General features: G+C 58.2%; 2 protein-coding genes across 3 annotated transcripts in view; one reads left to right on the top strand and one right to left on the bottom strand.

Annotated features, from left to right (window-relative positions):
- Window positions 1-8817, bottom strand: part of DEDD (death effector domain containing) — a 9458-nt gene extending 641 nt beyond the window's left edge. Inside the window, exons 1-3 of the mRNA XM_059870932.1 lie at window positions 7724-8817; window positions 3072-3435; window positions 189-1272 (exon numbers count right to left, since the gene is read on the bottom strand). Of these exons, the coding sequence (XP_059726915.1) occupies window positions 189-1272; window positions 3072-3429 (1442 nt within the window). The 5' untranslated portion in view covers window positions 3430-3435; window positions 7724-8817. The remainder of the gene's footprint in view (window positions 1-188; window positions 1273-3071; window positions 3436-7723) is intronic.
- Window positions 8818-9960: 1143 nt separating this feature from the next.
- Window positions 9961-19783, top strand: S100A10 (S100 calcium binding protein A10). Of its 2 annotated transcripts, none has more exons than XM_059871327.1 (3): window positions 9961-10103; window positions 13704-13862; window positions 17752-19783. In XM_059871327.1, the coding sequence occupies exons 2-3, from the start codon at window positions 13731-13733 to the stop codon at window positions 17911-17913; spliced, it is 294 nt and encodes a 97-aa protein (XP_059727310.1). In that variant the 5' UTR covers window positions 9961-10103; window positions 13704-13730; the 3' UTR covers window positions 17914-19783. The 2 variants fall into 2 exon arrangements, with proteins under 2 accessions (XP_059727310.1, XP_059727309.1); XM_059871326.1 differs by having other exon boundaries at window positions 9984-10103; window positions 13707-13862.
- Window positions 19784-21271: the final 1488 nt, after the last annotated feature.

Below are 21271 nucleotides of genomic sequence, written 5' to 3'. Positions count from 1 at the left end.
TGACAATGACCCCAAAGGAGGGGGTGACAGTGACCCCAAATGGGGATGGTGACCCCAAAGGGTGACAGTGACCCCAAATGGGGATGGTGACCCCAGAGGGTGACAGTGACCCCAAATGGGGATGGTGACCCCAAAGGGTGATGATGGTCCCAAATGGGGGTGACAATGACCCCAAAGGAGGGGGTCACAATGATCCCAAATGGGGATGGTGACCCCAAGGGGTGACAGTGAACCCAAAAGGGGATGGTGACCCCAGAGGGTGACAGTGACCCCAAAGGGGGATGGTGACCCCAAAGGGTGATGATGGTCCCAAATGGGGGTGACAATGACCCCAAAGGAGGGGGTCACAATGATCCCAAAGGGGATGGTGACCCCAAGGGGTGACAGTGAACCCAAATGGGGATGGTGACCCCAGAGGGTGACAGTGAACCCAAATGGGGATGGTGACCCCAAAGGGTGGTGATGGTCCCAAATGGGGGTGACAATGACCCCAAAGGAGGGGGTCACAATGATCCCAAATGGGGATGGTGACCCCAAGGGGTGACAGTGACCCCAAAAGGGGATGGTGACCCCAGAGGGTGACAGTGACCCCAAAGGGGGATGGTGACCCCAAGGGGTGACAGTGAACCCAAAAGGGGATGGTGACCCCAGAGGGTGACAGTGAACCCAAATGGGGATGGTGACCCCAGAGGGTGACAGTGAACCCAAATGGGGATGGTGACCCCAGAGGGTGACAGTGAACCCAAATGGGGATGGTGACCCCAGAGGGTGACAGTGAACCCAAATGGGGATGGTGACCCCAGAGGGTGACAGTGAACCCAAATGGGGATGGTGACCCCAGAGGGTGACAGTGAACCCAAATGGGGATGGTGACCCCAGAGGGTGACAGTGAACCCAAATGGCGATGGTGACCCCAGAGGGTGACAGTGAACCCAAATGGGGATGGTGACCCCAGAGGGTGACAGTGAACCCAAATGGGGATGGTGACCCCAGAGGGTGACAGTGACCCCAAAAGGGGATGGTGACCCCAAGGGGTGACGATGACCCCAAACGGGGGTGACAGTGACCCCAAGGGGTGACGATGACCCCAAACGGGGGTGACAGTGACCCCAAGGGGTGACGATGACCCCAAACGGGGGTGACAGTGACCCCAAGGGTCCGTACCTGATTTGTGGGGGTGGCCGAGGCCGGGCGGGGCCCCCCCGGGCGCGCGGGGGGTGACGTAGCGGATGGACGTCTCCTCCAGGTACTTGTCCACCAGGTCCGGGCACACTGGGAACGGGAATGTCACATGGTGGTGTGACCCCAATGCCCCCATACACTCTGTCAGCGATCCCGTATATCACGATATATCGTGACATATCGCGACAAACACTCAACGGGACACCGTCTTGAGGCTGATGTAGGGCAGCAGGTCGTGGCGGGTGATGATGCCACCCCAATACCCCGATATCACCCCATATATCACGACAGCGACCCCACATATCACTGAACTGACCCCGTATATCGCGATATATCGCGACGGGCACTCACCGGGGCGCCATCTCTTGAGGCTGCCGTAGAGCAGCGGGTTGTGGCGGGTGATGATGTCACCCCGATACCCCCATACACTGACAGTGACCCCGTGTATTGCGAGAGTGACCCCATATATCGCGATATATCGTGACATGGCAGGCACTCACCAAGGCTCTTGAGGCTGATGTAGGGCAGCAGGTCATGGCGGGTGATGATGCCACCCCAATACCCCGTATATCACAACAGTGACCCCGTATATTGTGATATATCGTGACATATCGCGACGGGCACTCACCGGGGCGCCGTCTCTTGAGGCTGACGTAGGGCAGCAGGTCGTGGTGGGTGATGATGTCACCCCAATACCCCCCATATATTGCTACAGTGGCTCTGTATATCACGATATATCGCGACGGGCACTCACCGGGGCGCCGTCTCTTGAGGCTGACGTAGGGCAGCAGGTCGTGGCGGGTGATGATGCCACCCCAATACCCTGATATCACCCTGAATATTGTGATATATCGTGACATATCGTGACGGGCACTCACCGGGGCGCCGTCTCTTGAGGCTGCCGTAGGGCAGCAGGTCGTGGCGGGTGATGATGCCACACCAATACCCCGATATCACCCTGTATATCGCGATATATCGCGACAAACACTCACCGGGGCGCCATCTCTTGAGGCTGCCATAGGGCAGCAGGTCATGGCGGGTGATGATGTCACCCCAATACCCCACATATATTGCTACAGTGGCTCTGTATATCACGATATATCGTGACGGGCACTCACAGGGGCGCCGTCTCTTGAGGCTGCCATAGGGCAGCGGGTTGTGGCGGGTGATGATGCCACCCCAATACCCCGATATCACCCCGTATATTGCGACATATCGTGATATATCGCGACGGGCACTCACCGGGGCGCCGTCTCTTGAGGCTGACGTAGGGCAGCAGGTCGTGGCGGGTGATGATGCCACCCCAACACCCCGATATCACCCCGTATATCGTGACATATCGTGACAGATCGCGACAGGCACTCACTGGGGCGCCGTCTATTGAGGCTGCCGTAGGGCAGCAGGTCACGGTGGGTGATGATGTCACCCCAATACCCCGATATCACAACAGTGACCCCGTATATTGTGACATATCGTGACGTATCGCGACGGGCACTCACCGGGGCGCCGTCTCTTGAGGCTGACGTAGGGCAGCAGGTCGTGGCGGGTGATGATGTCACCCCAATACCCCGTATAACACAACAGTGACCCCGTATATTGTGATATATCGTGACATATCGCGAGGGGCACTCACCGGGGCGCCGTCTCTTGAAGCTGACGTAGGGCAGCAGGTCGTGGCGGGTGATGATGTCACCCCAATACCCCGATATCACAACAGTGACCCCGTATATTGTGATATATCGCGACATATCGCGACGGGCACTCACCGGGGCGCCGTCTCTTGAGGCTGACGTACGGCAGCAGGTCGTGGCGGGTGATGATGCACCCCAATACCCTGATATCACCCCGTATATTGTGATATATCACGATATATCGCGACGGGCACTCACCGGGGCGCCGTCTCTTGAGGCTGACGTAGGGCAGCAGGTCGTGGCGGGTGATGATGCGCAGCAGCTGCAGCAGCTGCCGCAGGTTGCTCTCGTCGCAGCGGCCCTGGCGCTCCAGGGCCAGCAGGAAGTCGCGGCCCGAGCGGATGCGGCCGCGCTCGGCCTCGTCCAGCACGTCCACGAAGAGGAAGGAGAGCACGCGCACGTCGCGGTGCGTCAGCTGCGCGCCCACGATGTCGAACATGCGGTGCAGCGAGTACAGGCCCTGCTCGCGCTCGCCCGGCTCCTCGGGCCACGGCACCGCGCCGCCCGCGCCGCCGCTGGCACTGCCACCGCCTGCGCCGCGCTTCCGGCCCGCCATGGGCACCTGGGGACAATGGGGGACACAGGGACACGGGGTCAGTACAGGACCGGGTCCTCCGGCCATGGCACTGTGCCGCCCGCGCCACCGCTGGCACTGCCACCGCCTGCACTGCGCTTCCAGCCCGCCATGGGCACCTGGGGACATGGGGACAATGGGACACGGGGTCAGTACAGGACCGGCTCCTCGGGCCACGGCACCGTGCCACCCGTGCCACCGCTGGCACTGCCACCGCCTGCCCTGCGCTTCCGGCCCGCCATGGGCACCTGGGGACAATGGGACATGGGGTCAGTACAGGACCGGCTCCTCCGGCCATGGCACTGCCACCGCCTGCCCTGCGCTTCCGGCCCGCCATGGGCACCTGGGGACAATGGGGACAATGGGACATGGGGTCAGTGGGACACGGGGTCAGTACAGGCCCGACTCCTTGGGCCACGGCACCGCGCCGCCCGCGCCGCCGCTGGCACTGCCACCGCCTGCGCCGCGCTTCCGGCCTGCCATGGGCACCTGGGGACATGGGGACACGGGGTCAGTACAGGCCCTGCTCGCGCTTGCCCGGCTCCTTGGGCCACCACTGGTACTGCCCACCATGGGGACATGGGGACACGGGGACAATGGGGTCAGTGGGACATGGCACTGCCACTGCCGTGCTTCCAGCCCGCCATGGGCACCTGGGGACAATGGGACACAGGGACATGGGGACAATGGGACATGGGGTCAGCAGGGGGATCCAGGACTGACCCTGGACCGCTGGCACTGCCATCCAGTGGGATCCCGACCCCAATCCCCGGGGTTTTCCATCAGGATCCCGACCCCAATCCCTGGGGTTTTCCAGTGGGATCCTCTCAGGATCCCGACCCCAATCCCAGGGGTTTTCCAGTGGGATCCCGACCCCAATCCCTGGGGTTTTCCATCAGGATCCCAATCCTGGGCATTCTCCAGTGGGATCCTCTCAGGATCCTGACCCCAATCCCAGGGGTTTTCCAGTGGGATCCTCTCAGGATCCTGACCCCAATCCTGGGAATTTTCCATTGGAATCCACTCAGGGTCCCAACCCCAATCCCAGAGGTTTTCCATCAGGATCCCGACCCCAATCCCTGGGGTTTTCCATCAGGATCCCGACCCCAATCCCTGGGGTTTTCCAGTGGGATCCTCTCAGGATCCTGAGCCAAATCCTGGGGATTTTCTGTTAGAATCCACTCAGGATCCCAACACCAATCTCTGGGATTTTCCATGAGGATCCCAATCCCAGGGGTTTTCCAGTGGGATCCACTCAGGGTCCCGACCCCAATCCCTGGGGTTTCCAGTGGGATCCTGACCCCAATCCCAGGGATTCTGATCCCGACCCCAATCCTGGGGATTCTCCAGTGGGATCCTGAGCCCAATCCTGGGGATTTTCCATCAGGATCCACTCAGGATCCCAACACCAATCTCTGGGATTTTCCATCAGGATCCCGACCCCAATCCCTGGGATTTTCCAGTGGGATCCTGACCCCAATCCTGGGAATCTTCCATCAGGATCCACTCAGGATCCCAATCCCTGGGATTTTCCATCAGGATCCCGACCCCAATCCCAGAGATTTTCCATCAGGATCCACTCAGGATCCCAACCCCAATCCCTGGGATTTTCTCTTGGAATCCCGACCCCAATCTCTGCATTTTTCCATCAGGATCCTGACCCCAATCCTGGGGATTTTCCACTGGAATCCACTCAGGATCCCAACCCAAATCTCTGGGATTTTCCATCAGGATCCCAACCCCAATCCCGGGGATTTTCCATCAGGACCTCAATCCCCAGATTTTCCCTGGGATCCACCCCCATCCCTGCTCCAGCCCTGGCTCTGGCCTTTCCCTGGATACAATCTCCCAAACAAAGGGAAAACATCAGGATCACGACAGGAACCCCCCACCCACCCCAATTCCTCTCCAAGGAGGAAATTCCCAAAAAATCCCTGGAAAAAACAACCTGGCCCCAGCTCCAGCAGGGGGGAAACAGGAATGGGAAGCACCTGGTGCTGTGATCCCACTTTTTTTAGGGAGTTTTCCTTTCTTTTTTCCCTGAATTTGGGTGGTGAATTGTACAAAAATTGGGAGAAATCCTTGGATTTGTCAGCACCAACCCCCCTGGAATGATCCTGGATGGTTTTCCTCCCGTGGGAGCCAGAAAAAAGCTGGAATTTGGTGTGGTGCTCCCTGAAAATCCAAAGAAATCTGGGAAAATTGAGGTTTTATGGAAGTGCTGACCCCTGGGAAAGGGGAATTTTGGGATTAAACTTCAAAAGAAAAAAATCCACGAAAATTGTTACATTCACTTCCAAGCAGGGAATTCTGGCTGTGGAAGAGATCCTGAGATTCCAATGGCTCCCAAAATCCTGAAATCCCAAAATCCAGTGGGGTGGGAGGTGGAAATCCCAAAAATCCATGGATTTTCCTCAAAAAGGAGCAAGAAAATCTCTCAGAAAAACACAAGGATTCCAAAATCTCCCAGGAAATCCCTCCCACCCCACTCTGGAGGCTTTTCCCAGGAAGTAAATTCCAGGAGCATTCAAATAATTTCGGGATAAACGGGAAAAACGAGTTCCTGGAGCTTCCCAGGGCTCAGCCCCGTGGGATCCCTGCGGATATTTTGGGATTTTTCTCACTAAATCCAGGCCAAAACTGTCAGAATTCCACATTATCCCAGAAAATCCCAGCCTGGGTGGGGAGAAAAGTCCTAAATCCCAATTTTGAGGTGAATTTTCTGGGGGAAATGGACACGAGGGAGACTCCAGGTGAACTTTTCCCTCACAATTCCCAAACAATTGGGGAAAAAAACCCAGAAAAATTTGGATTAATCCTGAATTTTCCTCTTTTTTCTGATGAATTCACTTCCTAAATCCAGCAGGAATTCCCAAGAATCCATTCCCAGCCCCAATAAATTGGAATTTTGGGAAGAAGAGGAGCTCCAGAGGCTGGGAAGGGAAGGGAAGAGGAGGAGGAAGCTCCTGACAAAATATTCCATGGAAAACCAGCTCTTCCAGGGGCTGGAATTTGGGAATTCCCAGCCTTGGAACCAGCTGGGAACGTGGGAATTGAATTCCTGAGCCTCTCCTGATCCACCCCCAAATTCCCTGGATCCATCAGGACCTTCTGGATCCATCCCAGACTTCCCTGGATCCATCTCAGGATCCATCCTGAACCTCTCTGGATTCATCCTGACTCTTCCTGGATCCACCAGGATCTTCTGGATCCATCCCAAACTTCCCAGAATCCATCCCAAACCCTTTTAGATCCATCCCAGACCTCTCCAGATCCATCAGGACCTTCTGGATCCACCCCTGAATCCATTCCAAGCCTCTCCAGCTCCATCCTGAGTCTCCCTGGATCCATCAGGACCTTCTGGATCCATCCCAGACCTCTCCAGATCCATCCAAAATCCTTTTAGATCCACCAGGAGCCTCTGGATCCATCCCACAGTTCCTTGGATCTACCCTGAGGCCCTCTGGATCCATCCTGAACCTCTCTGAATCCACCTTGAACCTCTGTGGATCCATCAGGACCTTCTGGATCCCTCCCAGGATCCATCCCAGATCCCTCCAACTCCATCAGGAGCCTCTGGATCCATCCCAAGTTCCTTGGATCTACCCTGAGGCCCTCTGGATCCATCCTGAACCTCTCCAACTCCATCAGGACCCTCTGGATCCATCCCAAACTCCTTTGAATCCATCTTGAACCCCCCCTGGATCCATCTCAGATCTCTCCAGATCCATCAGAACCCTCTGGATCCAACCCAAACCCCTTTGGATCCATCCTGAACCTCTTGGGATCCATCAGGACCTTCTGGATCCCTCCCAGGATCCATCCCAGACCCCTCCAACTCCATCAGGACCCTCTGGATCCATCCTGAACTCCTTTGAATCCATCTTGAACCGCCCTGGATCCATCTCAGACCTCTCCAGATCCATCAGGAGCCTCGGGATCCATCCTAAACCTCTCCAGATCCATCAGAACCCTCTGGATCCAACCCAAACCCCTTTGGATCCATCCTGAACCTCTTGGGATCCATCAGGACCTTCTGGATCCCTCCCAGGATCCATCCCAGACCCCTCCAACTCCATCAGGACCCTCTGGATCCATCCTGAACCTCTCCAAATCCACCCCATCCCTCTCCAGATCCATCAGGACCCTCTGGATCCATCCCGACCTTCCCTGCATCCCTCCCTTGCCCCACCCCCCGGATAAACCCCCAATTAATTAAACCCCCAATTAATTAAACCCCGAATTAATTAAATCCCCAATCAAGCCCCGGACCCACCTCAGCCGTGCCCGATCCCGGCTCCCGGGCGTTCTCACCGATCTCCGATCCCTTTTTTCCTTCTCCTTGATTTTTCTCTCCAATAAATCTCCCCCCAAAAAAAAAAAAATCCCCGCGGAGGCTCCCAAAGTTCCAGCGATTCCAGAGGCCCGGAGCGCTGTCAGTCCTTGCCGGAAAACACCGGGTTTTTTCTAAATTATCCCCCCCAAAAAAAACCCTTTTTTAAATTATTTTTAATTTCCTAATTAATAATTTATCGAGGAAAAGCCAAGCGCGGCGTTGCCCTTAAGTCATTCCCGGTTCCAGGGCCGACATTCCCGAGGCAGGAATTCCCTGGATCGCGGAATTTGCTCGCTCAAAGCAAAAACCGCAATAAAAAAACCAAAAAAAACTCGCTCGGCTGAAGAAATCCTTGGAATTTCATCCCGTTCCTGCTGCGCCTCAAATCCCGGGATTTTCTGACCGAAATCCCGGGGAAAAAAAAAAAAAAAAAACAACGGGAAAAGCGCTGTTAAATAAACAAAATCAAAAAAAAAAAAAACCACCAAAAATTAAAAAAAAAAAATCCGATTTTGCCGCGATTTCGGCTGAAATCGGCCCCGAATTCCAGCGAGAAAGAACCAAAACCGGGGGTACCGGGGGGGCTCTCCCCGTTAAAGGCCCTTAAAGCCCCGGTTCAGCCCCGGAGGCCTCGGGAAGGGCCCGGTTCGACCCCAAAAAGCTCCGGTCAAGGCCCGGGGAGGCCTCGGTAAGGCCGCAAACGGCGCCGCCGAGCCCCGGGGAGGCCCCAAACGGCCCCGCCGAGCCGCGAAAGGCCGCGGGGAGGCCCCGGTAAGGCCGCAAAAGGCCCCGAGCAGGCCCCGCGTCTCCCCCGGGGAGGCTCCGGTCAGGCCCCGGGGAGGCTCCGGCGGCGGCAGCGTCGCGAGGAGCGGCGGGGGGAGCGGCGGGGCCCCCCCTGCGGCCCGTCCCAGCCCGCCGAGCGCGGGGGCCCCTCCCGGCCCCTCACGGCCCCTCAGGGCCGGCCCAGCCCCGGCGCCGCCATCTTGGCTCCGTCCGCTCCGCTCCCCGCTCCCCGCGGGCGGCTCCGCCCTGACGCAACTTCCGGCAGGCCGGGGCCACGCCCCCTTTCCCGCCGCGGAGCCGCGCCCACATCCGGGCACCCGCGCGCCCGCTGCGGCCTCACGCCCGTAGGAAAACACGGGGAGGGCGGTGCCATGTTGGGTGAGGGCAATATGGCGGCTACATCCGGGTTACTGTCATTAGCGTCAGCGCCATTGGTTAGAATGGGGCAGGCGCCATCTTGAGTGAGGGCAGCCTGGCAGCGCGGAGCCGCGTGGCGGCGCGGGCGCCATCTTGGAAATCGTGAGGCGGAGGCGCCGCCATCTTAACTGAGGGCAGCAAGGGGGGCCCGGGGGAGTTTGAGGAGATTTTGAGGATTTTTGGTGGTTTTAGGGGTATTTTGGGGCGTTTTGGGAAGGGGTGAGGAGGAGAGGGTGAGGATGGGGTCAGGGGGGCTCCTGTGACAGAAGGGAGAGCGGTGGGGTGGGGTTGATTGAGGAGGGCTGGGCGGGGGGATGAGGGGGACAATGCGGGGTGAGGACAACGGGAGGGGCACGGGGACAATGCGGGAGGAGGAGGAGCCCGTCCCGAGGGCGGGGGGACACCCTGGTGACAGTGGGGGGGGCAGTGCCACCCCCTGGCCCCGAGCGCTCCCCGCCCCCACCCACGGGTGGGGCCCTTCACCTTTGCCCCTTCCTGGGTGGGGAAACTGAGGCAGGGCGGGGGAGGGGGGGGCTGACCTGGGTGTGTCCTCCCCCCCCTCACCCTCAGTGTCCCCTCCCCCACCCTCGGCTGCCCCGGGGCGCGGCAATTAGAGATTGTAATTGTAATTAGTGTTATTAGCGCGGCACGCGCCACCGCGGCGCCGGGCCCCGAACCGGGGGGGGGAACCTCGGTGAGGCCCCCCCGGGGTTGGGGGGAACACCGGGGAGGGGACACCGGGAGGGACCGAGGGGACGCGGTGGGGGGGTCCCAGGTGTTTAGAGGAGGGGGACACGGGGGGGTTATCCAGGGTCACACCGGAGCTTCCCGGGTGGTCCCCGGTGTCCCGGGAGGTGTCCCCGGAGGATCTCGGGGAGGGTCCCTGGTGTCACCGCTGTCCCGGCGGTGTCCCCTCTGTCCCGGCTGGCGCTGGAGGCGCTGGGGGGGCCCGGCCCGGGGCGGGGCGCGGTGCCCGGGCGGTGTCCGGGCGGTCCCGGTGAGTCACGGTGCCCCCCCCGCGCCCCCCGGTCCGGCCCGCCCCCGCCGTGCCTATCCCGGGCCGGACCGCGCCCCGGCACTGCCCGCACCGCCACCGGCACCGAGCACCGAGCCCCGCACGGTGAGTGAGAGCGGCACCCCCGGGAACGGGGGGTCGGTCCCGCACCCCAAAATGGGGAACCCCAGCCCCAAATCCCGGTTTGGGGTCTTAATTTCGGTTTGGGGTCCCCCGCCCGGTAACGGGAACGGAGGGTCGGACCGGGACTTCAAAATGGGGAACGCCATCCCCAAATCCCGGTTTGGGGTCCCCCGCCCGGTAACGGGAACGGAGGGTCGGTCCGGGACTTCAAAATGGGGAACGCCATCCCCAAATCCCGGTTTGGGGTCCCCCGCCCGGTAACGGGAACGGAGGGTCGGACCGGGACTTCAAAATGGGGAACGCCATCCTCAAATTCCGGTTTGGGGTCCCCCGCTCGGTAACGGGAACGGGGACTCGGTCCTGCTCCCCAAAAAGGGGGAACCCCCATCCCTAAATCCCGGTGTGGGGTTTGAATCCCGGTGTGGGGTCCCCCTCCCGGCCCGGTACCGGGGTTCCCATCCCGGTGTCCGTTTTTGGGGGGGGGTCTCCATCCCCAAACTGCATTTTTGGGGGGGGATCAATCCTGTCCCCGAATTTGGGGTCCTGCGCCTCGATTTTAGGGGGAATTTTGAGCATCACATCGGGGGACCCCATCCCTGTCCCCCACTTTGGGGGTCTCCATCCCCAAACCCCCTTTTTGGGGGGTCCCACCCTTTGGGAGTGGAGGTCCCACCTACTTTTGAGGTGGTTCCATCTTTTTTTGGGGTTCCCCCTTCTTGGGGCGGTTCCCCTTTTCTGGGGGTCACTTTTGGGGGTGATCCTCCTTTTTTGGGGCGGTTCCCCTTTTTTGGGGGGGGTGTTCCTCCTTTTTTCGGGGGATTCCCCCTTTTTGGGGGGGTGTTCCTCCTTTTTTGGTGGTCCCATTTTTGTGGGGCTCACTTTTGGGGGGGTTCCCCCTTTTTTGGGGGGTGGGGTCATTTTGGGAGTTCTTTTTTTTTTGGAGATTCCTTTTTTTTTTGGGATTCTCCTTTTTGGGGGTGGGTTTCCCATTTGGAGGGGTTCCTCCTTTCCTCCTTTTTGGGGGAGTTTCTCCATTTTTTGGGGGGATTCCTCCTTTTTTTGGGTGGGTTCTCGTTTTGGGGGGGCTCCTCCTTTTTGGGGCGTTTCCCCTTTTTTTTCAAATCTTCCCCTTTTTCCTGGGTCACTTTTAGGGAGGATCCCTCTCTTTTTTAGGATTTTTTTTTTTTGGGTGGGGGAAACTGAGGCGGGTCCATCCCTGGGGGAGGGGCGGCGGGACCGCCCCCCCCGTGAGTCACCGGGGTGTCCCCAAAGAGGGGGGGGACAGCGGCCACACCCTCGGGACGTGTCCCCCTCGTGTCCCCCCCCCGCGCTGAGTCACGCCCGGAGCATTCCCGGACATTCCTGGAAAATCCGCGGCGCAGGGGGGCCGGGAGGGGGTTGGGGCGTCCTGGAGAGATTTTGGGGTGTCCTGGAGGGATTTTGGGGGTGGCAGCAGGAATTTGGGGCGTCCTGGAGGGATTTTGGGGCGTCCTGGAGGGATTTTGGGGTGTCCTGGAGGGATTTTGGGAGTGGCAGCAGGAATTTGGGGTGTCCTGGAGGGATTTTGGGGGTGGCAACAGGAATTTGGGGTGTCCTGGAGGGATTTTGGGGTGTCCTGGAGGGATTTTGGGGGTGGCAGCAGGAATTTGGGACGTCCTGGAGGGATTTTGGGGGTGGCAGCAGGATTTTGGGGTGTCCTGGAGGGATTTTGGGGGTGGTAGCAGGAATTTGGGGCGTCCTGGAGGGATTTTGGGGCGTCCTGGAGGGATTTTGGGGTGTCCTGGAGGGATTTTGGGGGTGGCAGCAGGAATTTGGGGTGTCCTGGAGGGATTTTGGGGCATCCTGGAGGGATTTTGGGGCGTCCTGGAGGGATTTTGGGGGTGGTAGCAGGAATTTGGGGCGTCCTGGAGGGAATTTGGGGCGTCCTGGAGGGAATTTTGGGGTGTCCTGGAGGGATTTTGGGGGTGGCAGCAGGAATTTGGGGCGTCCTGGAATGATTTTGGGGTGTCCTGGAGGGATTTTGGGGGTGGCAGCAGGAATTTGGGGTGTCCTGGAGGGATTTTGGGGTGTCCTGGAGGGATTTTGGGGGTGGCAGCAGGAATTTGGGGCGTCCTGGAGGGATTTTGGGGTGTCCTGGAGGGATTTTGGGGGTGGTAGCAGGAATTTGGAGTGTCCTGGAGGGATTTTGGGGGTGTCCTGGAGGGATTTTGGGGGTGGCAGCAGGATTTTGGGGTGTCCTGGAGGGATTTTGGGGGTGGCAGCAGGAATTTGGGGCGTCCTGGAGGGATTTTGGGGCATCCTGAAGGGATTTTGGGGGGTCCTGGAGGGATTTTGGGAGTGGCAGCAGGAATTTGGGGTGTCCTGGAGGGATTTTGGGGTGTCCTGGAGGGATTTTGGGGGGTCCAGGAGAGATTTGGGAAGGGGGGGGGAATCCAGTAGGAATTTTGGGGAGTTCAGAGGGAATTTGGGGGTCCCAGGAGAAATCTGGGGCTTCAGGAGGAATTTGGGAGATCCCAATCAGGAATTTTGGGGGTGGCAGTGGCAATTTGGGTTTCCCAGTGGGAATTTGGGGTTCCCATCACAATTTCTGAGGTTCCCATTGGGAATTTGGGGTTCCCATCAGGATTTTTGGGGTTCCCATCGGGATTTTGGGCTTTCCCATTGGGATTTTTGGGTTTCCCATTGTGATTTTTGGGGTTCCCATCGAGATTTTGGGGTTCCCATCGGGATTTTGGGGTTCCCATTGTGATTTTTGGGGTTCCCATTGGATTTTTGGGGTTCCCATTGTGATTTTTGGGGTTCCCATTGGGATTTTGGGGTTTCCCATTGGGATTTTGGGGTTCCCATTGGGATTTTGGGGTTCCCATTGGAATTTTGGGGTTCCCATTGTGATTTTTGGGGTTCCCATTGGATTTTTGGGGTTCCCATTGGGATTTTGGGGTTCCTATCGGGATTTTTGGGGTTCCCATCAGGGATTTTGGGGTTCCCATTGGATTTTTGGGGTTCCCATTGGGATTTTTGGGGTTCCCATCGGGATTTTTGGGGTTCCCATTGGAATTTTGGTTTTCCCATTGGGATTTTGGGGTTCCCATTGGGATTTTTAGATTTACCATCAGGAATTTTGAGTTTCCCATGGTGATTTTTGGGGTTCCCATCGGGATTTTGGGTTTCCCATCGGGGTTTTGGTGTTCCCTTCAGGAATTTCAGTTTCCCATCGGGATTTTTGGGTTCCAATCAGGAATTGCAGGTTTCCCATTGGGATTTTTGGGGTTCCCATTGGGGTTTTGGGGTTCCCATCAGGAATTTCAGTTTCTCGTTGGGATTTTTGGGGTTCCCATCAGGATTTTTGGGGTTCCCATTGGGATTTTGGGGTTCCCATTGGGATTTTGGGGTTCCCATTGGGATTTTGGGGTTCCCATTGGGATTTTTGGGTTTCCCATCAGGAATTTCAGGTTTCCCATCGGGGTTTTGGGGTTCCCATCGGGGTTTTGGGGTTCCCATTGGGGTTTTGGGGTTCCCATTGGGATTTTGGGGTTCCCATCGGGATTTTGGGTTTCCCATGGTGATTTTTGGGGTTCCCAGCAGGAGTTTTGGCAGCCCCAGGGCAGGATGCCGTCGCAGCTGGAGCACGCCATGGAGACGCTGATGTTCACCTTCCACAAGTACGCGGGGGACAAGGAGCACCTGGCCAAGGAGGACCTCAGGGCGCTCATGGACAAGGAGTTCCCGGGGTTCCTCGAGGTGGGCACGGCTCTCTCGGGGCTGGGGGGTCCAGGGGATCCATGGGATCCATGAGATCCATGGGATTCATGAGATGAGATCCATGGGATGGGAGCTATGGGATCCATGGGATGGGAGCTATGGGATCCATGGAATGGGAACTATGGGATCCATGGGATGGGATCCATGGGGTGGGATCCATGAGATCCATGGGATTCATGAGATGAGATCCATGGGATTCATGAGATGAGATCCATGGGATGGGAGCTATGGGATCCATGGGATGGGATCCATGGGGTGGGATCCATGAGATCCATGGGATTAATGAGATGAGATCCATGGGATGGGAACTATGGGATCCATGGGGTGGGATCCATGGGGTGGGATCCATGAGATCCATGGGATTCATGAGATGAGATCCATGGGATGGGAACTATGGGATCCATGGGATGGGATCAATGGGGTGGGATCCATGAGATCCATGGGATTCATGAGATGAGATCCATGGGATGGGAACTATGGGATCCATGGGATGGGATCAGTGGGAGCTAGAGAACCTCTGGATCAAACCCCATCAGCCTTGGGATGGGATCCCATAAACCCTGGGATCAAACCAGGCAGAACCCTGGGATTGGATCCCACAGAACTCTGGGATCAGATCCCGTAAACCCCAGGATCAAACCCCATAAACCTTGGGATGGGATCCCATAAACCCTGGGATCAAACCAGGCAGAACCCTGGGACTGGATCCCACAGAACTCTGGGATCAGATCCTGAAAACCCCAGGATCAAACCCCATAAACCTTGGGATCAGGAGGTGATGGTCCCCCCATTCCCTCTGTTCCCATTTAGGATCTGACCCCAATCCCAATTTTTCCCCCAGAACCAGCAGGACCCCAACACCCTGCAGTGAATCCTATGGAACCCCATTCCCATGTGGGATCTGACCCCAATCCCATTTAGGATCTGACCCTGTTCCCATTTAGGATCTGACCCATTTTTCCCCGTTTTTCCCCCAGAACCAGCAGGACCCCAACGCCCTGCAGTGGATCCTATGGAACCCCATTCCCATTTAGGATCTGACCCCGTTCCCACGTGGGGTCTGACCCCGTTCCCATTTAGGATCTGACCCCGTTCCCATGTGGGATCTGACCCTGTTCCCATTTGGGATCTGACCCCGATCCCATTTGGGATCTGACTCTGTTCCCATTTGGGATCTGACCCATTTTCCCCCGATTTTCCCCCAGAATCAGCAGGACTCCAATGCCCTGGATCACATCCTGCGGGACATGGAGCAGCGTGTGGGGTCTGACCCCATTCCTATTTAGGATCTGATCCCGTTCCCATTTAGGATCTGACCCCAATCCCCTTTAGGATCTGACCCCATTCCCATTTAGGATCTGACCCCGTTCCCATTTAGGATCTGACCCATTTTTCCCCGTTTTTCCCCCAGAACCAGCGGGACCCCAACACCCTGCAGTGGATCCTGTGGGACCCCATTCCCATGTGGGATCTGACCCCAATCCCCTTTAGGATCTGACCCTGTTCCCATTTAGGATCTGACCCCGATCCCCTTTAGGATCTGACCCCGTTCCCATTTAGGATCTGACCCCGTTCCCATTTAGGATCTGACCCCATTCCCATGTGGGATCTGACCCCGTTCCCATTTAGGATCTGACCCCATTCCCATGTGGAATCTGACCCCAATCCCATTTGGGATCTGACCCCAATCCCATTTGGGATCTGACCCCGTTCCCATTTGGGATCTGACCCCGTTCCCATTTAGGATCTGATCCCGTTCCCATTTAGGATCTGACCCCGTTCCCACGTGGGGTCTGACCCCATTCCCATTTGGGATCTGACCCCGTTCCCATTTAGGATCTGACCCCATTCCCATGTGGGATCTGACCTCATTCCCCTTTAGGATCTGACCCCATTCCCATGTGGGATCTGACCCCATTCCCATTTAGGATCTGACCCTGTTCCCATGTGGGATCTTATCCCATTCCCATTTAGGATCTGACCCCGTTCCCATGTGGGATCTGACCCCATTCCCATGTGGGATCTGACCCCGTTCCCATTTAGGATCTGACCCCGTTCCCATTTAGGATCTGACCCCAATCCCATTTAGGATCTGACCCCGTTCCCATGTGGGATCTGACCCCATTCCCATGTGGGATCTGACCCCGTTCCCATTTAGGATCTGACCTCGTTCCCATTTAGGATCTGACCCCGTTCCCATGTGGGATCTGACCCCGTTCCCATGTGGGATCTGACCCCGTTCCCATGTGGGATCTGACCCCGTTCCCATGTGGGATCTGACCCCATTCCCATGTGGGATCTGACCCCGTTCCCATTTAGGATCTGACCCCATTCCCATTTAGGATCTGACCCTGTTCCCATGTGGGATCTGACCCCGTTCCCATTTAGGATCTGACCCCATTCCCATTTAGGATCTGACCCTGTTCCCATGTGGGATCTTATCCCATTCCCATTTAGGATCTGACCCCGTTCCCATTTAGGATCTGACCCCATTCCCATGTGGGATCTGACCCCGTTCCCATGTGGGATCTGACCCCGTTCCCATTTAGGATCTGACCCCGTTCCCATTTAGGATCTGACCCCGTTCCCATTTAGGATCTGACCCCGTTCCCATGTGGGATCTGACCCCATTCCCATTTAGGATCTCACCCCGTTCCCATTTGGGATCTGACCCCATTCCCATGTGGAATCTGACCCCATTCCCATTTAGGATCTGACCCCGTTCCCATTTAGGATCTGACCCCGTTCCCCTTTAGGATCTGACCCCGTTCCCATGTGGGATCTGACCCCATTCCCATGTGGGATCTGACCCCGTTCCCATGTGGGATCTGACCCCGTTCCCATTTGGGATCTGACCCCGTTCCCCTTTAGGATCTGACCCCAATCCCATTTAGGATCTGACCCCGTTCCCATGTGGGATCTGACCCCAATCCCATTTAGGATCTGACCCCAATCCCATTTGGGATCTGACCCCGTTCCCACGTGGGATCTGACCCCAATCCCATTTGGGATCTGACCCCGTTCCCATTTAGGATCTGACCCCGTTCCCATTTAGGATCTGACCCCGTTCCCATTTGGGATCTGATCCCGTTCCATTTAGGATCTGACCCCGTTCCCATTTAGGATCTGACCCCAATCCCCTTTAGGATCTGACCCCAATCCCATGTGGGATCTGACCCCGTTCCCATGTGGGATCTGACCCCAATCCCATTTAGGATCTGACCCCGTTCCCATTTAGGATCTGACCCCAATCCCATGTGGGATCTGACCCCGTTCCCATTTAGGATCTGACCCCGTTCCCATTTAGGATCTGATCCCGTTCCCATTTGGGATCTGACCCCGTTCCCATTTAGGATCTGACCCCATTCCCATTTAGGATCTGACCCCATTCCCATGTGGGATCTGACCCCGTTCCCATGTGGGATCTGACCCCAATCCCATGTGGGATCTGACCCCGTTCCCATTTAGGATCTGACCCCGTTCCCATTTAGGATCTGACCCCGTTCCCATTTGGGATCTGACCCCAATCCCATTTAGGATCTGACCCCGTTCCCATGTGGGATCTGACCCCGTTCCCATGTGGGATCTGACCCCGTTCCCATTTAGGATCTGACCCCGTTCCCATGTGGGATCTGACCCCGTTCCCATGTGGGATCTGACCCGATTTTTCCCCAGAACCAGCGGGACCCCAACGCCCTGGATTGCATCCTGCGGGACGTGGAGCAGCGTGTGGGGTCTGACCCCGTTCCCATTTAGGATCTGACCCCGTTCCCATTTAGGATCTGACCCCGTTCCCCTTTAGGATCTGACCTCATTCCCCTTTAGGATCTGACCCGTTTTTCCCCGTTTTTCCCCGATTTTCCCCCAGAACCAGCGGGACCCCAACGCCCTGGATCGCATCCTGCGGGACGTGGAGCAGAGCCGCGATGGCCGCGTTGGCTTCCAGGGCTTCTTCTCGCTGGTGGCCGGGCTGACCATCGCCTGCAACGACTACTTCGTGCAGCACATGAAGCAGCGCGGCCGCCGCTGAGACCCCCACCCACCCATGGGTGCCCCCCACCCACCCAGCCGGGGGTGTCACCCCAAACCCACCTCGGGTCCTGTCCCAACCCTCGATCCCCCTTTGGGGTTCTGATCCTTTCCCATGAAGGTCCTGATCCTCCCCCAAAGGTCCTGAACCCCTCCCAAGGGGCTGAGACACCCCCAGGGGGATGGAGACCCCCACCCATGGGTGCCCCCCACCCACCCACCCACCCAGCCGGGGGTGTCACCCCAAACCCACCTCGGGTCCTGTCCCAACCCTCGATCCCCCTTTGGGGTTCTGACCCTTCCCCATGAAGGTCCTGATCCTCCCCCAAAGGTCCTGAACCCCTCCCAAGGGGCTGAGACACCCCCAGGGGGATGGAGACCCCCACCCATGGGTGCCCCCCACCCACCCAGCCGGGGGTGTCACCCCAAACCCGCCTCGGGTCCTGTCCCAACCCTCGATCCCCCTTTGGGGTTCTGACCCCTTCCCATGAAGGTCCTGATCCTCCCCCAAAGGTCCTGAACGCCTCCCGAAGGGCTGAGACACCCCCAGGGGGATGGAGACCCCCACCCATGGGTGCCCCCCACCCACCCACCCACCCAGCCGGGGGTGTCACCCCAAACCCACCTCGGGTCCTGTCCCAACCCTCGATCCCCCTTTGGGTTTCTGACCCTTTCCCATGAAGGTCCTGATCCTCCCCCAAAGGTCCTGAACCCCTCCCAAAGGGCTGAGACACCCCCAAGGGGATGGAGACCCCCACCCATGGGTGCCCCCCACCCACCCAGCCAGGGGTGTCACCCCAAACCCGCCTCGGATCCTGTCCCAACCCTCGATCCCCCTTTGGGGTTCTGACCCCTTCCCATGAAGGTCCTGATCCTCCCCCAAAGGTCCTGAACCCCTCCCAAGGGGCTGAGACACCCCCAAGGGGATGGAGACCCCCACCCATGGGTGCCCCCCACCCACCCACCCAGCCGGGGGTGTCACCCCAAACCCGCCTCGGGTCCTGTCCCAACCCTCGATCCCCCTTTGGGGTTCTGACCCTTTCCCATGAAGGTCCTGATCCTCCCCCAAAGGTCCTGAACCCCTCCCAAGGGGCTGAGACACCCCCAAGGGGATGGAGACCCCCACCCATGGGTGCCCCCCACCCACCCAGCCGGGGGTGTCACCCCAAACCCACCTCGGGTCCTGTCCCAACCCTCGATCCCCCTTTGGGGTTCTGACCCTTTCCCATGAAGGTCCTGAACCCCTCCCGAAGGGCTGAGACACCCCCAGGGGATGGAGACCCCCACCCATGGGTGCCCCCCCACCCCATACCCAGGGGTGTCACCCCAAACCCACCTTGGATCATCCCTTAACCCTAAATGTGTGCCCTGATCCCCCTTTGGGGTTCTGACCCCTCCCCATGAGGTCCTGACCACCCCCCCAAGGGAGCTGGGGAGTTGAGACCCTGCACCCCCCCCCCAAAGGGGTGAGGAACCCCTCCCCACCCATGGGTGCCCCCCACCCACCCGGGGGTGCCACCCCAAACCCTCCTTAGACCCAGCCCCAACCCTAAATGTGTGCCTTGATCCTTCCCCCCGGGGGTCCTGAGCCCACCCGGGGGTCCTGACCCCCCCCCCGGGAGGATTGAGACCCCCCCCCACCCATGGGTGCCCCCCACCCACCCGGGGGTGTCACCCCAAACCCACCTTGGGTCATCCCTTTGACCTTAAATGTGTGCCCTGACCCCACTTTGGGGTCCTGACCCCCCCTTGGGTGCCCCCAGCCCCCCCCAGGTCCTGTTGGGACCCTTCAGTGTCCCCCCCTCCCCACCCAGGGGTGCCCCCCACCCCGGGGTGCTGCCCCGACCCCCCAATAAAGGGGTTTTGTATGAGCCAGGGCACTCTCTGTTCTTGGGGACACTCTGGGGTCCCTGTCCCTTTTGGGGACACTGTGGGGACACTTTGGGGTCACTTTGGGGACACTTTGGGGTCTCTGTCCCTTTTGGGGACACTGTGGGGATACTTTGGGGACACTCTGGGGTCCCTGTCCCTTTTGGGGACACTGTGGGGACACTTTGGGGACACTTTGGGGACACTTTGGGGTCCCTGTCCCTTTTGGGGTCCCTTTGGGGACACTTTGGGGTCCCTGTCCCTTTTGGGGACACTGTGGGGACACTTTGGGGTCACTTTGGGGACACTTTGGGGTCCCTGTCCCTTTTGGGGACACTTTGAGGTCACTTTGGGGACACTCTGGGGACACTTTGGGGTCCCTGTCCCTTTTGGGGACACTTTGGGGACACTCTGGGGTCCCTGTCCCTTTTGGGGTCGCTTTGGGAACACTTTGGGGTCACTTTGGGGAAACTTTGGGGTCCCTGTCCCTTTTAGGGTCCCTTTGGGGTCACTTTGGGGACACTTTGGGGTCCCTGTTCCTTTTGGGGACACTTTGGGGTCACTTTGGGGACACTTTGGGGTCCCTGTTCCTTTTGGGGACACTTTGGGGACACTCTGGGGTCCCTGTCCCTTTTGGGGACACACTGGGGTCCCTTTGGGGTCACTTTGGGGTCCCTGTCCCTTTTGGGGACACTGTGGGGTCCCTTTGGGGTCACTTTGGGGTCCCTGTCCCTTTTGGGGTCCCTCTGGGGCTGCAGGGGAGCTCTGCGGGGTCTGTGGGGGTCCATAGGGTCTCTATAGGGTTCCATTGGGTTCTGTAGGGTCTTCACAGGGGATCTATGGGGTTCCATAGGGCTCTGTAGGATCTCTGTGGGGTCTCCATAGGATCCATAGGGTTCCGTAGGGCTCTACAGGGTTCTCTGTAGGGTTCCATAGGGCTCTATAGGGTCTCTGTAGGGTCTCTGTAGGGTATTTCTCTGTAGGGTCTCTGTAGGGTTCCATAGGGTCTCTGTAGGGTTTCATAGGACTCTGTAGGGTCTCTGTAGGGTTCTATAGGTCTCTCTTGGGTTTCTATAGGGTCTCTCTCTATAGGGTATCTCTCTATAGGGTTCCATATGTCTCTGTAGGGTCTCTGTAGGGTTCGATAGGGCACTGTAGGGTCTCTCTCTGTAGGGTCTCTCTCTCTGTAGGGTCTCTCTGTAGGGTCTCTCTCTATAGGGTCTCTCTGTAGGGTCTCTCTCTCTATAGGGTCTCTCTCTGTAGGGTCTCTCTCTGTAGGGTCTCTATAGGGTCTCTATAGGGTCTCTATAGGGTCTCTGTAGGGTCTCTCTCTCTATAGGGTCTCTCTGTAGGGTCTCTCTGTAGGGTCTCTCTCTATAGGGTCTCTCTGTAGGGTCTCTCTCTGTAGGGTCTCTCTCTCTGTAGGGTCTCTCTCTATAGGGTCTCTCTATAGGGTCTCTCTCTGTAGGGTCTCTCTCTGTAGGGTCTCT

This window comes from Haemorhous mexicanus, chromosome 31 (genome assembly GCF_027477595.1).
Source record: "Haemorhous mexicanus isolate bHaeMex1 chromosome 31, bHaeMex1.pri, whole genome shotgun sequence".
In the NCBI taxonomy this organism is placed as follows: Eukaryota; Metazoa; Chordata; class Aves; order Passeriformes; family Fringillidae; genus Haemorhous; species Haemorhous mexicanus.
The sequence above is the reverse complement of the archived record's forward strand: the minus strand, read 5'-3'. Positions and strand labels throughout refer to the sequence as shown.

Excerpts from the sequence above, each read along its gene's own strand:
- S100A10 (XM_059871327.1), top strand. The coding sequence starts at position 13,731 with ATGCCGTCGCAGCTGGAGCACGCCATGGAGACGCTGATGTTCACCTTC. Across the intron at positions 13,863-17,751 it reads AGTTCCCGGGGTTCCTCGAG|AACCAGCGGGACCCCAACGC; the intron begins GTGGGCACGGCT and ends ATTTTCCCCCAG.